The sequence below is a fragment of the Phoenix dactylifera genome, chromosome 11 (assembly GCF_009389715.1).
Source record: "Phoenix dactylifera cultivar Barhee BC4 chromosome 11, palm_55x_up_171113_PBpolish2nd_filt_p, whole genome shotgun sequence".
NCBI classification, from domain to species: Eukaryota; Viridiplantae; Streptophyta; class Magnoliopsida; order Arecales; family Arecaceae; genus Phoenix; species Phoenix dactylifera.
In genome coordinates, this window is record NC_052402.1 from 557,083 (window position 1) to 572,299 (window position 15,217).

At 40.3% G+C, this 15,217-nt stretch overlaps 2 protein-coding genes across 2 annotated transcripts; one reads left to right on the forward strand and one right to left on the reverse strand.

Annotated features, from left to right (window-relative positions):
* Positions 1–1,950: 1,950 nt before the first annotated feature.
* Positions 1,951–10,247, forward strand: LOC103708978 (cellulose synthase A catalytic subunit 4 [UDP-forming]). Its single transcript, XM_008794110.4, has 13 exons — positions 1,951–2,481; positions 3,005–3,075; positions 3,240–3,291; positions 3,395–3,530; positions 3,682–3,948; positions 5,576–5,921; positions 6,111–6,248; positions 6,604–6,729; positions 6,822–7,034; positions 7,116–7,362; positions 7,445–7,644; positions 8,945–9,298; positions 9,423–10,247. The coding sequence occupies exons 1-13, from the start codon at positions 2,292–2,294 to the stop codon at positions 10,005–10,007; spliced, it is 2,925 nt and encodes a 974-aa protein (XP_008792332.1). The 5' UTR covers positions 1,951–2,291; the 3' UTR covers positions 10,008–10,247.
* Positions 10,248–11,574: 1,327 nt separating this feature from the next.
* Positions 11,575–13,746, reverse strand: LOC103708979 (receptor-like protein 51). The gene has a single exon (XM_008794111.4). It carries the CDS (start codon positions 13,184–13,186, stop codon positions 11,858–11,860), a length of 1,329 nt encoding a protein of 442 aa, XP_008792333.1. The 5' UTR covers positions 13,187–13,746; the 3' UTR covers positions 11,575–11,857.
* Positions 13,747–15,217: the final 1,471 nt, after the last annotated feature.

The following is a 15,217-nucleotide window of genomic DNA, read 5'->3' on the forward strand; positions in this document are numbered from 1 at the left end:
CTTTAGATATTTCAGACTCATATCTTAGGAGAATGGTTCATTGAGCCAGCAATTTGGAAAGAAAATTCTGCATCCAAACTCTTGTTTGGCTTTGCGCTCAAAAAGAAAAAGAAAGAATAAGAAGAAGAAAGAAAGAAAGAAAGAATGGAAGAAAATCTTGTAATAGCTGGATTAGACAAGTCCTATTAAATTTCTTTGGATAGCTGGATGCATGAATTTAGAGGAGCATTGAAGGGTAGGCACCTCTAGCTGACTCTGCTTGTGGTTTTAGTAGCAATTGAGGGTCCTCCATCCCTCACCTTCCAGCTTTCATTCATTTTAATATTTGTACAAAAGTGATCTAATTTTCCGAACTTTTCAACTCTCGTAATAACCCTACTGGATTCCTGTATTAAAAAATTATATCAATCTAAAATTTTCAGGAAAAAAGGATTCTAGTAAATGGACTCTAAATAGAAGTCACCGAAGGAAACAATCTCTTCAAAGTAGAAGTTACTCAAGGAAACAATCTCCTTAAGTTGGGAGTTTCCAAGGTTTTTGCATAACAAGAGTCATAATCCTACAAGAGCTAAATGGAGAGTAATTTGTTGTTCAAAGCAAAACTTAAAGTTATTTACACTAATAAAATAGATTTTAAATAATTTTATAAGTAAGTATATTGATGTCTATTTTTTTCAAAATTGATTCTATATTAAAATCTTTACTCGTAGAGTGTTATTGCTATAATTATTTTGTGCCAAAAAGATGAATCATCAACAGTAGTTTTGACAATATTATTGACAAAAAAAGGTCAGAGTGTGCATTCTAATCTCTACTAATGTAAAAGAAATTATCAAGCAATAGTTGCCTATCAAATATCAATTGTGAATACACACAATATATGTTAACTAGTTTAACTATTATATGGGAGTGAAAATTAAAATAAGTGCATTAGCCGAAAGCAAGATTTATATTAATTAGTAGAGACGATAATTATCAATATTTCCTTTCACATGATTGCAATCATCAATATTATACCATTGAGATTGAGCTCGAACCAGACACCGAGCTAACAAGGTTGTTAGAGAGATCAATAGATTTGTTGTCTCGGTCGGAAGGTCGGCTTGGAAGTTGCTATATGTCTTCGAGGAAAGTAGGGCATTCGGATGGTGGCTTTAGCGCTATGCTCAAGAAAACAGCGCATATATTGTGAAAGCGGCAGAGTAGCAGCGTAAGAAAAAGGATGTAAGAGCACTTATGTGAAGGATTTTGCAAAAGTAATTTATATAAAATGAGAGTTTAAACCCATCCTCGGAGAAATCGAGGACATGAATCAACCATTTTTGGTAATTGATTGTGCGTCTTAAAGATTGTGCCTACGCATTTTGTCCGTACATCTCATCTCACCATCTCAGTCGTTCGTCATGCGATTATGAAAACGTGCGCAATGGTGGTCGAGTCGTTGCCAATTAAAAGAAGAGTTTCCAATTCAAAGAAATCTCTGTGCGCCTTTGAGACTGGCCATATGGCGGACTTTTATTAGTCAGTTGGTGGCTTTATGACAACCTCCTATTGGTTGGTTTTCCACGCTGGCTGTGGCTAGTTCTAAGACATATTATATCAGCTTAGATACAATAATTGCGTTATTTGCAAACCTAATGCATTTCCAGGGCAAAGAATAAGCATTCCAACAACCCAACAGACGGTGTAAAATATCTGTCCTCCGTGCTTTTGTTTTCGAATTTTGGAAAAATTTACGAATCTTGCTCAGCCCGAGTTCCCCAATTATAAATAAATAATTGCAGAGAAATTTACATCAGGACATACTGTTAGATGCCTTGATGCTGCTCCGCGAGTAACTATATCCCACTCCGCCGTCCCGCCGAAGAAAAACGTTGGTTGGGTAATCCCAAGAAGCCGTCGCCCGGACCCCACGAATCCCACCCACCTCCGTCATCTTCCGAAACTCGCCTCCCTTCCAAAACCCGCAATCTCTCTCTCTCTCTCTGTGAGCAGAGCTCCCGCGTGATAATAACAAGAAATAAATCATCACCAGACCAAGATTTCAGCTCAGCGTAGCTCATCAGAGAGGATGATCACGAATCGACCTCCCACCGTGAAGAAAACAGCCTTTGCTTCCATTCTTTCCTTCTACCTGCCGACGCCGACCCCTCAACCCCCCGAATCCTCCTCCTCCTCCCCCTCCCCCTCTACAAAGACCCCTGACCCCAAGATGCCTTCCCTTAGGGCTAGGGTTGGGATCTCCCACTACCACCAACAGCAGCGGGAGGAGGAGGAGTACGAGGACGAGGATGATGGAGTCCGGCGTTCCCCTCTGCAACGCCTGCGGCGAGCCCGTGGGCTCTTCGTCCAGTGGCGAGGTCTTCGTCGCTTGCCATGGTTGCAACTACCCACTATGCCGGCCCTGTCTCGACCGTGAGATCAAAGAGGGGCGTCAGAGCTGCCTCAGGTGCGGGGAGCCTTACGTCCACGCCGCCTTGGGTATGTTGCTTGATCTTTGCGACTTTGCTTGAGATATTTCGTCTCTTTGTGATGTTAGGCATTTGGCTTTGGCTGAAGCGGTGGATTGATGGTTGCTTGAGTTTGAGAGATGTTTCAGGTGTTCTTATTTGTTTAACGGAAAAAAAAAAAGAAAAAAAACAAGCCTTTTGCGTAGAATTTGTAGAAACTGTGTTCTTGGTTGGTCGAATACATTATACATTAGTTGTTGGCATTATAACGAACAGATAACAGTCACTTCCCCCCATCTTTTGGTTATCTAAATATATATCCTTCTTGATTCCTTCAAGACTTACAAATCAACCCTTTTTTTGGGTAGCTTTTCCTGTCTTCATTAATTTTGTTACGCCTCAATAAAAAGGACTTTGTTTTGCAATTAACTTTTTCATTTTATAGTTAGATCTTGGTAGAACAGATTTTGTAGTTCTAACTGGATGATACTCTCTGTGAACAAAATTTCATGATTCTTTTTCGATGTATTAATAATGGTACATGAAATCTTCAGAAAAAGCGGATGTCAATTATGAGGATCAAGGTGCAAGATCGACACTGGCATCTCATCTCGAAGATTATGAGGTGGACTGATCATTAAGCATCCTTTTAACATTTTGTCTGACAAAGGCATTTTTTTGAAAAATAGTTTGGTTTATTTCTTGAGACATCATTATGCCATTCCAACCATCATATTTAATTTGTTAGGAACTTTGATAAGATCTTGCTATGCCCTTTAACTTTTACAGGATGAAGGAGGTCATGCCAGAAACTTGAGCAGCCTCTCTATGGTTGAAAGTGGTAGGTATTTTCATCTTTGACTATCAAGTTGAGTTGTTAGTTAGCTTCATTAGTAATAATTATAGTCCTGATAAAACTTGGCTTCATGTTGTATTATTCAAAGAGACAAATGGGGAATCTGGGAATCCAATATGGAAGAACAGAGTAGAGAGTTGGAAGGAGAAGAAGAAAGAGAAGAAATCTTCAAAGAAGGATGGAAAAACTCAAATTCCAGTGGAGCAGCATATGGAAGAGAATGAGTAAGGACACAATGAGCATAAAGAAAATTAAATGAATTGTTTTAAGTAAAGCATGCTTTCTTCAATGAATTGAAGGATTATTTCTTATTTAAAGGGTTATTCATTATTCAAAAGCACCACATTGATCACCCTAATTGGCGTCTTTCTACAGATCTTTAGAAGCCTGGCAGCCACTTTCAAGCGTCGTTCCAATTTCGCGTAATAAGCTTACACCTTACAGGGCTGTGATTATAATGAGACTGATAGTTCTTGGGCTCTTCTTCCATTATAGAATAACCAATCCTGTTGACAGTGCTTATGGTCTTTGGCTAACGTCAGTCATATGTGAGATTTGGTTTGCATTCTCTTGGGTCTTGGATCAATTTCCTAAGTGGTTGCCTATCGATAGAGAGACATATATTGACAGGCTGTCTGCAAGGTATGCATCTGAAACTGCGGAAAATATGGAAATCACTTAAATACAGTAATAGGATGACTAAGACAACTATGTCACGAACGATGACGTTCTCTTATTTCAGAAAGCTGCCTAAAGAACTTACTGTTTTTTGAGGCTGGTTATGATATGGCTGAAATGTTCCAAACCTTATTTAAGGTTTAGGTTTTAATGTTGAATTTTTGTTTCAGCAAACCAAGTAGTCAAACACTTTAAGCTGAGAGCAATCATTCACCGTAATTGAGTTTTAAAAAATAAGGAAAAATATTTTTTAGCAAAAATTAGAAAATAATTGAATTAATAATAAATTGACATTTACACAATAATGAACACACCTTTGTATGCACATAGTATTCATGTTTTGTTTTCCATTTGTGCATGTAGTTGGTATAGATCATATCACTTGTGCAGTGACTATTGAGGATAAATAATCTTGGCATATTGTGATTATTTGATGTTACTCTAAACAATTATGTTTCAGAATTGTAGTATGACATGAGAACGGAAAGAATATATATGAATGATGCTAAATTTTGAATAATATTTTCAAATACCTACCAAGTTATTAATTATCATTCACCACCATGCACCCACAATTGTGAAGTGAGTTATGAAGATATTCCTCATCATCATTCTCTTTTCAAATCCTATGGATCCATGATTTTCAATCGGAACTAGTTGCATACCTGTCATTTTATTGTAAAGGCCAGGGTGCATAGGCAGTCCAAGGTGGGTTCTGCTGTATTATGATGCTTTAGTCGGTTGGTCCCATAACATCGCACGTGTGAGAAAAATCTAGTAGCAATTGACACATAGAGCACATTTACCAATCTGTATTTCCTGTTGGTGCTCCAGGCAAAACTAAAAGAAAATAGATTTCTAACCAATTTAATTTACCTTATCGTGTATATTAACTAAATATCTTAACTAAAATCAAAGAGTTTTCTCAGAAACAAGAATAAAACATGAAGCTTAGAAAAAGCCTTTTGGAAAACCTAGCAGCTTATTCAACAATAAGATATTGAAGCAACCAATTTATCTCTAGAAAAAAGAAGCAAGTAATTCATGAGGATGGCCTTTGCATCTTAGTATTTTTTATTCACATTATGTTTCCTTCTGATATTTTAGATTCTAAAGATATAAACTGCTTTTAAAAATTTAAGTACCAGTCCATCAATAAAGTGTCTGTACAGTCCTGTGGCATGTGGGTCCATTCTTATTCTTGCTATAACTGAATTTTCATCAGCATGCTTTAGGCTGCCAATTTCTTATATGTTTCAAAGCATGCTATGCGAAACTTGTTTCTTGTAAAATGTTTTTAAGCTAGTTTAAAGTACATAAGGTTTTGCCTCCTCCAGAAAACTGGGCACCCTAGTCATTATCCTACATCTGGTTTCGTATTTCTTATTCTCTTCCTCCTTTTTGCTTGTGGGTGGCTATGCAGCATGTTTTTTGGTTTACTCTGTTGGCTATGCTTAAATATTTGAATCTAAGTATTCATAAGTTTTTTAGTTATTGAAATTGATTATGTGGTAGCTGGATGTGAAACAGAACTCTAGAAACACAGTAATTGTCTAAATGCAATAATTTTGACTTAATTCTCTACTTTTAGATATGAAAATAATGGTGAAGACAATGGGCTTGCTGCTGTGGACTTCTTTGTTAGTACGGTGGATCCCTTAAAAGAACCCCCACTGATTACTGCAAACACTGTGCTATCAATTCTTGCGGTGGACTATCCTGTTGACAAAGTCTCTTGCTATGTATCTGATGATGGTTCTGCTATGCTCACCTTTGAGACTCTTGCAGAAACGGCAGAGTTTGCAAGAAAGTGGATCCCATTTTGTAAAAAGTATTCAATTGAACCACGGGCACCTGAGTTCTACTTTTCACAGAAAATTGACTACTTGAAGGATAAAGTACAGCCATCTTTTGTCAAGGAGCGTAGAGCTATGAAAGTGAGTAGTTGAGTGGAAGCTAAGACTTTATCTAAATTTCTCAATCTCTTTTGCTTTATCAATCGTTACTTTGTGTTCTCATAGTTAGGCTATTCAGATGTGGTCTTGGAAAGTTGCAGTAAAATATATGACAAAAATGCAGTGTAAAAATGAAGGTAACAGATTAGTAATGGTTTCATTTTGTCACAGAGAGATTATGAAGAGTACAAGGTGAGGATAAATGCTTTAGTTGCTAAGGCTCAGAAGACACCAGAAGAAGGATGGGTTATGCAAGACGGAACATCATGGCCAGGGAATAATCCACGTGACCACCCTGGCATGATTCAGGTTCATCACTTTCTTTTCTTGTTTCTTTTCAGTTTATCCCAAATAATGACAAGTCTATATACGAGTTCATAAGTTGCTCCCTTAGGGATCATAGTGAACAACTGAGCAGGAAATGGCTGTATATATCTAACCATGCATTTTCATTTACCTTTCTTGTGATTTTATTTATGCTATTTGATTGACAACTTATATTCTCGTTTGATTATTTGGCTGCTGATATTTAGGAAGATATTACAAACTTTTTGCCACTCACAGCACTTGCTGGTCGCTGTCTAGAACCATAATGTTTATAATCAGTGAAAATAGACTGAAACTTGCAGCCAGGATTTTGTTTTTAATCCAGCATATTTTGTAGGTTTTTCTTGGAGATAGTGGTGTTCCTGACATAGAAGGAAATGTTCTTCCTCGGCTTGTCTATGTTTCAAGAGAGAAGAGACCTGGATACCAGCATCATAAAAAGGCCGGTGCCATGAATGCGCTGGTATATGTTGTCATTGTTGAAATGTGAAACTCTTTATAATTCTTTTATTTCTATACTCGTACTTGTAATTTACCAAGTATTAAATCATACAGGTTCGGGTATCAGCAATCCTGACAAATGCTCCATACATTCTTAACCTTGATTGTGATCACTATGTCAATAACAGCAAAGCAGTTCGTGAGGCAATGTGTTTCATGATGGATCCACAAGTTGGGAGGGATGTCTGTTATGTTCAGTTTCCTCAGAGATTTGATGGTATTGATCGCAGTGATCGATATGCCAATCGGAACATTGTCTTTTTTGATGTAAGCTCAAGAAATTAATTCCCTGTGTTATACATTTTCTTATCCTATTTTTATTACTGAGGGCATTTCTACCATATGCAGATTAACATGAAAGGCCTTGATGGCATCCAAGGACCAGTTTATGTGGGAACTGGTTGTGTTTTTAATCGGCAGGCACTTTATGGGTATGGACCACCATCTTTACCAGCCCTTCCAAAGTCTTCATGTTGTTCATGGTGCTGCTGCTGCCGCCGCTCTAAGAAAGCTCCCAAAGATCAAACTGAAGTTTATCGAGACTCTAGAAGGGAGGATCTCAATGCTGCCATATTTAATCTAAGAGAAATTGATAGTGAGTATAGTTCAGATAATCTCATTTTGGAAATTTGAATTGCTTGCATTGTTTATTATTAATCTTGGGTTACTTAATGCAGATTATGATGAATATGAGAGGTCTTTATTGATCTCCCAGATGAGCTTTGAGAAGACTTTTGGGCTTTCTTCAGTGTTCATCGAATCAACTTTAATGGAGAATGGGGGAGTGGCTGAGTCTGCAAATCCATCAACACTGATAAAAGAAGCAATTCATGTCATTAGCTGTGGATATGAGGAGAAAACTGAATGGGGAAAGGAGGTGAGCCCTGTGCTGCCTTTTGTATTGGTTACATGCTTAATAAAGAAAACTCATTTAAGTGAGGAAATATGTCTTGTTTTTGTTTGGCTTATTTTCAAAAGTTATTTTGACCTTTTGTTTGGTTTATTTTCGAAAGTTATATCGACTATTTGACTAAAGAATTTTTGAAGACTTGGAATTTAGTCTTTGATATATTTGTACACCATCATGAACAAATAAGGAGACAGTGGTTCAGCATATTCTGGATGTTGAGTTTAGTTCTAGGATTTATAAAGGTTGATTATGTGCTTTGGTGGGGACATCTGGCTGGTCTTTTGCTCGACATTTACTACATGTTTAGATTTGCAAAATTCAAGTTTCACAAAAAACCTGTCTCAACATTCATGTTTCCAAACTTTAGGGTGTGCATCTAATTCTTCTTCTTTTTTTTGTTTTCTTAAAACTCGATCACATTACAATGCTAGAGTGAGCTATCAATTTCAGAATCTCATATGCCATTAACAAGGCAACATTGGACATCTGAGTAATTGGCATCTATAGCTTTCAGTCTCAGATTGAACCTGTGCAATGGGAGATCTGTCCATTTTTGTCCTTTCTTTCTTTCTTTTCTTTTTAGTCATTTTTGATACTAGGTGAGTTACAAAGTGGTGGTCCTCTATATAAATGGCAATGTCTTTTTTGGAGGAGAAAAAAAAATTGGTTCATATCTGTCAAGCTGACAAGAAACTTGGCTATATTGACTGAGCTCAATATGTGGGAATGACCTACAATTTCCAAATCTAGATTCTGATTTCTGACATTCATTGAACCATCTTTTAAGCCAACTTTGTTCACAAGTTACTTGGTTAAACCTTGAAGCGTACATCTACCTTTTTTCCAGTGAAATTTCATAAATTTTCATATAAATCCACTAAGATTTTCATACAAATTCAGTAGCATTTGTTTATCGGATCTTTTAATTTCAAGTCTCAATTTTTTATTTATGATTATTCACAACAAGTAATTTCCCAAGATTTTGATCTACAGCTCTATGCTGATATGAACAAAGCATCTCAAAGTAGAATGGCTATATATAAGCCAGAACAACTAATTATCTTTCCATTTTGATTTGTAAAGTCTATTATTAATTAAATCTACATCTGGTTATATGCTCTACAACTTTGATAAATCCTACCTTTGTTCATGGTGCTACTGAGGTTAAGGTTCATTGCCAGACTATTTGGTGTTCTTTATTTATATCAGAATATAAGCTACTCTCTTGATATCTGACATGCGACAGTGTTGTCCTGCTTTTCTTCAGATTGGTTGGATATATGGATCTGTCACAGAAGATATCCTGTCAGGATTTAAGATGCATTGCCGTGGATGGAGATCAATCTACTGCATGCCATTGAGACCTGCTTTCAAAGGATCGGCACCCATCAACCTCTCTGATCGTCTTCACCAGGTTCTTCGCTGGGCTCTTGGTTCTGTTGAGATCTTCCTTAGCCGGCACTGCCCGCTTTGGTATGGATACGGGGGTGGCCGTCTCAAATGGCTTCAAAGATTGGCTTATATAAATACCATCGTCTATCCGTTCACATCCCTCCCTCTCATTGCTTACTGCTCTTTACCTGCCATTTGCTTGCTTACTGGGAAGTTTATCATTCCAACGGTAATGAGCTGTCCTTTCCTATCTTATTATTGTTCCAACAGATACTTTACTCTTGGTAATAAAGTCATTCCCGTTTTATTGAGTTGCTGATAGTGTTTCCTGCTTCCTTTCTTGATCACTGCAGCTTTCCAACATTGCAAGTGTCTGGTTCCTTGGGCTCTTCATCTCCATCATTTTGACGAGCATTCTGGAGCTTCGGTGGAGTGGTGTGGGCATTGAAGACTGGTGGCGTAATGAACAGTTCTGGGTGATTGGAGGTGTCTCTGCACATCTCTTTGCAGTCTTTCAGGGATTTCTAAAGATGATGGCAGGCCTTGACACCAATTTCACCGTAACAGCAAAAGCTTCAGATGATGCTGAGTTTGGCGAGCTCTATGTGTTCAAGTGGACGACACTCTTAATTCCTCCAACGACCCTTCTCATTCTGAATATTGTGGGCGTCGTTGCAGGATTTTCAGATGCCTTGAACAGTGGATATGAATCTTGGGGGCCTCTTTTTGGGAAAGTTTTCTTTGCTTTATGGGTGATACTACATCTTTATCCTTTCCTCAAGGGTCTCATGGGGAAGCAGAATCGCACCCCTACTATTGTTGTGCTGTGGTCAGTGCTACTGGCGTCAGTTTTCTCCCTTCTCTGGGTGAAGATTGATCCATTCCTGACCAGCTCAGATAGTTCCACATCCGAAGGCTGCATTTCCATCGATTGTTGAGCTCATCAAGGTGGATATGAAATTTGATGTCTTTTTTGTGTCAGGGGAGCTCTCAGAATGGGTTCCAATAAGTTAGCAGGAACCAAAAAAGAAAAAAAAAATCTGATTGGTATGTGGAGATGAACTTAATCTTTATATAGTGCAAGAGTTCTGGTGAGTTTTTGTGAGAAACCTGCACCGAAAAACTGTATGTGATGTATTTTTTAGGTTTCAAGATATATAAATGCTGGTTCAAAGATATTAAGCTTCTGTTGAGAAAACTCGTATCATCTAAAGTCCAGCACGTATATTTCTCTCCTTGAGGATCAAACATCCTTTATTGCCTGAGGTATCACCTCGTTTGTGAAATCAGGAATTCCACGCATTTGTTCGCGTTACTTCAGATTTAAGTCAATGCCAAGATCAGCTCGTTTAGATATCAGAGGTCCACTTCATATCCTAGAACTCTATTTGCATGTAGTTGTCGCATAGATTGGAGTGGAGCCAACATTCCCCAGCTCTGTAATGCCCCTGCAAAATGGTGAAGTGACGTGCAGCAGTTCTTGGATCCAAATTTCATGATTGCTCGCACTAAAAGATTTCACTTTTACCGTTTTACGTCTTCTTAAAGCAGGAAGGAAAATTTCTCACTTCATTGTCCGGTACGACCTTAGGAGGGAGGCAGCATGATCCTACTCTTACCGATAAAGTAATTATAAACATTCTGCTGCTTTTTATGGTGCCCAAAATTCATTTGGTACAAGAATGTTTCATCTTTTTGGTTTTCATCCCTCGGATGTTAAAACAGGCAGAGGTCTAAAACTCATGGCGAACCCTGTGGCCTCTCACGTGTCATAAATACTCTCCTCTTGCCTGGCCTAGTCAAGAGTCGTGTTCATTTGGACTCGACCAGCGTAAATTAGACATTCTCAGAATCTTGACTTAAGCAGCCTCCACCATCCTTGTCGTGGTCAGTCAGCGTCTTATGCCATCTTGCTCGTGTCTGTCAACGCCAGCGCTTGAATGGCGTGGCCACGAAATCAGTACCTTACAATTTTTATAGGAACTCAAGACAATTTATTGTCGCTAGATATATATATTACTTGGGCAGACTATTCTCTGCATATTTCTATATTTATTTTGAAATGAAATGGTTAGGATGAGTAACATGTGTCTGATAAACTATAAATTATTAGTTATTTTTACAATTTAAACAAATACATGTCATCCATCAAAATCAATATATATATATATATCTACTTGACTGCATTCATAAAAGAATAGCGATATCTGGCCATTATATCTGGGTCAAACGTAATCTATTCCCATCAAAACCAGGAAGTGAGAACTTCCCAAAACTGACACTTCAGTGAGAAACATACTGAAGGAGAAAGAGAGAGAGAAATGGTGGGTGAAGTTGGTCTGATGCAAATCCGTAAGACAACTGCAAGCACACAATCAAAGAATAAAATGATAAAACGTAGAAAAACGACAGTTCCATTGCAAAGATGCCACCTATTGGATTGTCAACTTATAAGCAGTCTCCGTTGTTTGTTTTTGGTGGGATTTAAGTTAACCAGTTCACTGCTTTAAGTTAACCAGCATTCCATAAATTAACATCCATAATAATGAATTTAATTGTGGGAAAGATGAGGATTACAGAGACCAGATGCTTCTCTATCACCTGTGTAAACGCTATTATACTCATCTCGATTCACACGACGGCTACAAAACCCATAACAGAAGAAAACAAAGTAACAAAGAATAGCTCTAAAACCATCAACCCAACTCTAATTCACCGGAAAAAGAAAAAAAAAAAAAAAACTTTAAAGCCATTACAGTTCTTCTTCCTCCGCTCAATCCTCTAATTCTCATCCGCACATCCTGGAGAGGCAAACCAGGAAGATCACCAAGAAGACCAAGCACGACAGCCCGATCGCCACCCCAAGAACAAGCTTGCTCGGCCCATGGTGACCTCCGCTTCTCTTCTTTTCATTCTCATTGTCATCATCTTCGCCATCGTCGTCGGAGTAGTCCGAGTCCGACTTAGAGGACTTGTCGGGTGGCGGCGACACCGGCAGGCCGTATTTGTCGCAGGGTGCGATCCCGAGCTTCATCTTAGAAGAAAGCAGGGTGTGATTGTAGCAGAGATTGCTGTTACCGCCCACCTTGAAGAACTCAAGCCTTTTAATGGAGGTGGCATTGAAGGGGATTGCTCCCTGGAAGCTGTTGTTCTCCAAATTTAGGAACTTTAGCTCCTTCATCTCGGACAAGAACCTCGGGATGCTGCCATTGAGCTGGTTCGAGCTCAGATCTAGGTGGGTGAGGTTCGAAAGCTGGGAGATTGAGTTCGGGATCGGGCCGGAGAGCGAGTTCTGCGAAAAAGTAGCGTTTTTGAGGAAGATGAGGTCGCCGATCGAGTCGGGGAGGGTGCCGGTGAGGGCATTGGAGCTGAGATTGAGGGTCTGGAGGTAGCCGAGGACGGAGATGGTGCTGGGGATGGAGCCTTTGAGGGAGTTGGAGGAGAGATCGAGGTGGACGAGGTCGAGGGTGTGCCAGTGGTGGGGGAGGCGGCCGGAGAGGTTGGCGCGGGAGATCGTGAGGGAGCGGAGGTGGTGCATCTGGGAAAGGACGACGGCGGGGCCGGATGCGGAGACGGGAACGTCGACGACGACGAGGTCGGTGAGGTTCTCGAGGCGGGAAAGCATGACGCCGTTGAGGCGGCGGAGGGAGGAGACGCAGGAGAAGGAGCGGAGGGAGGAGGCGAGGGAGGCGGGGAGTCGGCGGGGGGCGGGGATGGGGCAGCGGAGGAGGGAGAGGGAGCGGAGGGTGTAGAGGGCGCTGAGGGCGGTGGGGGAGAGGTCGACGTCCGGGGAGCAGTTGGCGAGGCGAAGGGAGACGAGGTGGCGGAAGGGGGACGCGCTGTCGCAGGCGGTGGCGTTGTCGTGGGGCGAGGGGAGGGCGCAGGGGTCCCGGGTGGTGGAGAGCCCGATCGACTGGAGGGCCGTCAGCTGCCTAGGGTCCAGAGTCGACCTCCCGCCGCCGGTCACCGGAGGGGCGGGGCCCCGGGCGACCGGCGAGGGTCTCGGGCTCGGCGAGGGGGAGGAGGCGGTGGAGTGGGCGGCGTCGCCGCCGGTCCCAATGTAGGATAATAGAAGGGGTATCAAGATGACAAGGAAAGGTGGGACTTTGAGATCCATGACTCACTCGCTCAGTCTCTGAGAGAGAGATTCTCTTGAGGTGAGAGTGGAGAGTGGAGAATGAGAACAGAGAACAGAGAACAGAGAACAGTGTAAAGAGAGGGTGAGGGGGGAGAGAGAGAGAGAGAGAAAGGGTATTGTAATTCTTGGCGTACGTGAAGGACCCGGCGTTACGAAAACACGATGCGTTACGTTACTGTTCGGGATTGCAGCAAGGGCAAGGGAAGCGAAGGACGGCCGTTTGATTAGAATTAGCCTTTGGTGGGTCCATTTGGTCAGCGGATTACAGCCGTGTGGTTAATAAAGGTGTCGGGAGGGTGTCGGCTTGGGGGTTGTGGGGGTCGGTGTCGTTATGGATTGGGATAAAAAGGCGGTACCAACGGGCGAGCAGCAGTGACCTCGAAAGGGATGGCTAGGAGAGGTTTAAAGTTTAATCTGAGGAATGTTTAATTAATAATATAGTTATTGAAGGATTTGAAATAATAGCGGAGCATCTTGATGTTGTTGAGGCTCATCTGTTGAGAGTCACTGCCACCTGTGATCCACTTTCGTGCAAATAATGAAAGGTCTTCTTCGCCATGTTAGCGGTTGAATCATATCATGCATGAACCTCAATGTACTTTAAATTTTCTCATTCATCATTTACGTAAATTTTAAAATAATTATTGTACGATGTAAGAATAGATTCGTGCGAAGAAAAGAAAGTCGGTCTTTCGTGTGAAAGATGCAATCTTTGTCCATCTGTTTTAGCTGCAGGTTGGGGCTCACCAAGAGAAAGAAATAGATCTTTTCTCTAGTGACTCAGGTTGTTGGGTAGTGCAGGCTACATGACAAGCGGGTGCTCGTTCTCCGCTGAAGGTTCGAGTTGGACGTGAACTGTGTTTGCTTTCCAGTTCGTGAAAAAGTCCAACATAGTGAATAGGGCATAATATCATGATCTTTTCTTGGATTTGCTTTGAAAATTTTGAAAAATATTTGTATAAAGTGCTTGATGTATGAATTGGAAATGCAGCGACATGTATATTTTCTAGGTTGTTGATGCCAAAGACAAGATCCATTAATGGTATGACAAGGTTGATAAGAATGTCCCCTCAAACCATGCCTTGGTTGTTAGTTCAGTCGGCTATATCAGCTGCTATTTCGATGCTGAATAACGTAAAAGGTTTATCTATTGGTAACTAATCTCTAAATCAACTAATCACTTGTTAAAGTTATCCACGGTTAATATTTCCTAAGTGAAATAGGTTGCGGAAAAAATAGAAAAGAGATAAAAAAGAGAACGTTAGTTCCCTTTATTTCACCTTCTCTCATGAAACAGTTTCCAGTGTCACAGCGTCAATCAGAATGAGCACCCATGTCAACCTAATATTGCAGTGATTAATTAGTCCCGGCTCTCTTGGTTCGTTGCCTTTATTTAATAGAGCTCCTGTCAGCCAGAAAAATAGTACTCGGCTCCTTTACGCTGGGAAAAGGATTGAGGTCCGCTATGAAGCAAAGGTAACGTACGATATCAGGACAGACGAAGTCCCTCCCACTAAAAATACTAACTAGCTACGAGGCAAGAACAACTAAAAGATACATTTTCAAATGCAAGTAATTTTTTTCTTTTTTGATTGAAAGGTTCGATCAATATGGTTTATTTCTTTATCCATTTATTCATTTCTTCGATCCACCTCTCTCTCTCTCTCTAAAATCTGCTATTGATTTTCAAAAAAACTTATTTTTTTTAATACATCAACTGTCCACACTAATACCGATGCGCATAACCAGCTACATTACTAATAAAAAAACTACACAAAGCATTTGCTTACTTTACTCCTCATTATTTTGGTAATAGAACATGTTGCAGCCAACAAAATTGATGGTTTCCGGCCCCATGCGTTGCTTGTGAGTTGTGGCCTTGGGTGCTCTCCCCTCCCGCACACCCATAACTCCTCTTTATTTTTTAGTATATTCTGTGCTCATTAGAAATGTACACCTGTCAGCTTGTGAAAAGGAAAGAAAAAATAAAACTTATTACGTATGATTCTA

Coding starts and splice junctions, on each gene's coding strand:
- LOC103708979 (XM_008794111.4), bottom strand. CDS start 13,186: ATGGATCTCAAAGTCCCACCTTTCCTTGTCATCTTGATACCCCTTCTA.
- LOC103708978 (XM_008794110.4), top strand. CDS start 2,292: ATGATGGAGTCCGGCGTTCCCCTCTGCAACGCCTGCGGCGAGCCCGTG. Junction 3,292..3,394: donor CCTCTCTATGGTTGAAAGTG/GTAGGTATTTTC, acceptor TATTATTCAAAG/AGACAAATGGGGAATCTGGG. Junction 7,035..7,115: donor GGAACATTGTCTTTTTTGAT/GTAAGCTCAAGA, acceptor TACCATATGCAG/ATTAACATGAAAGGCCTTGA.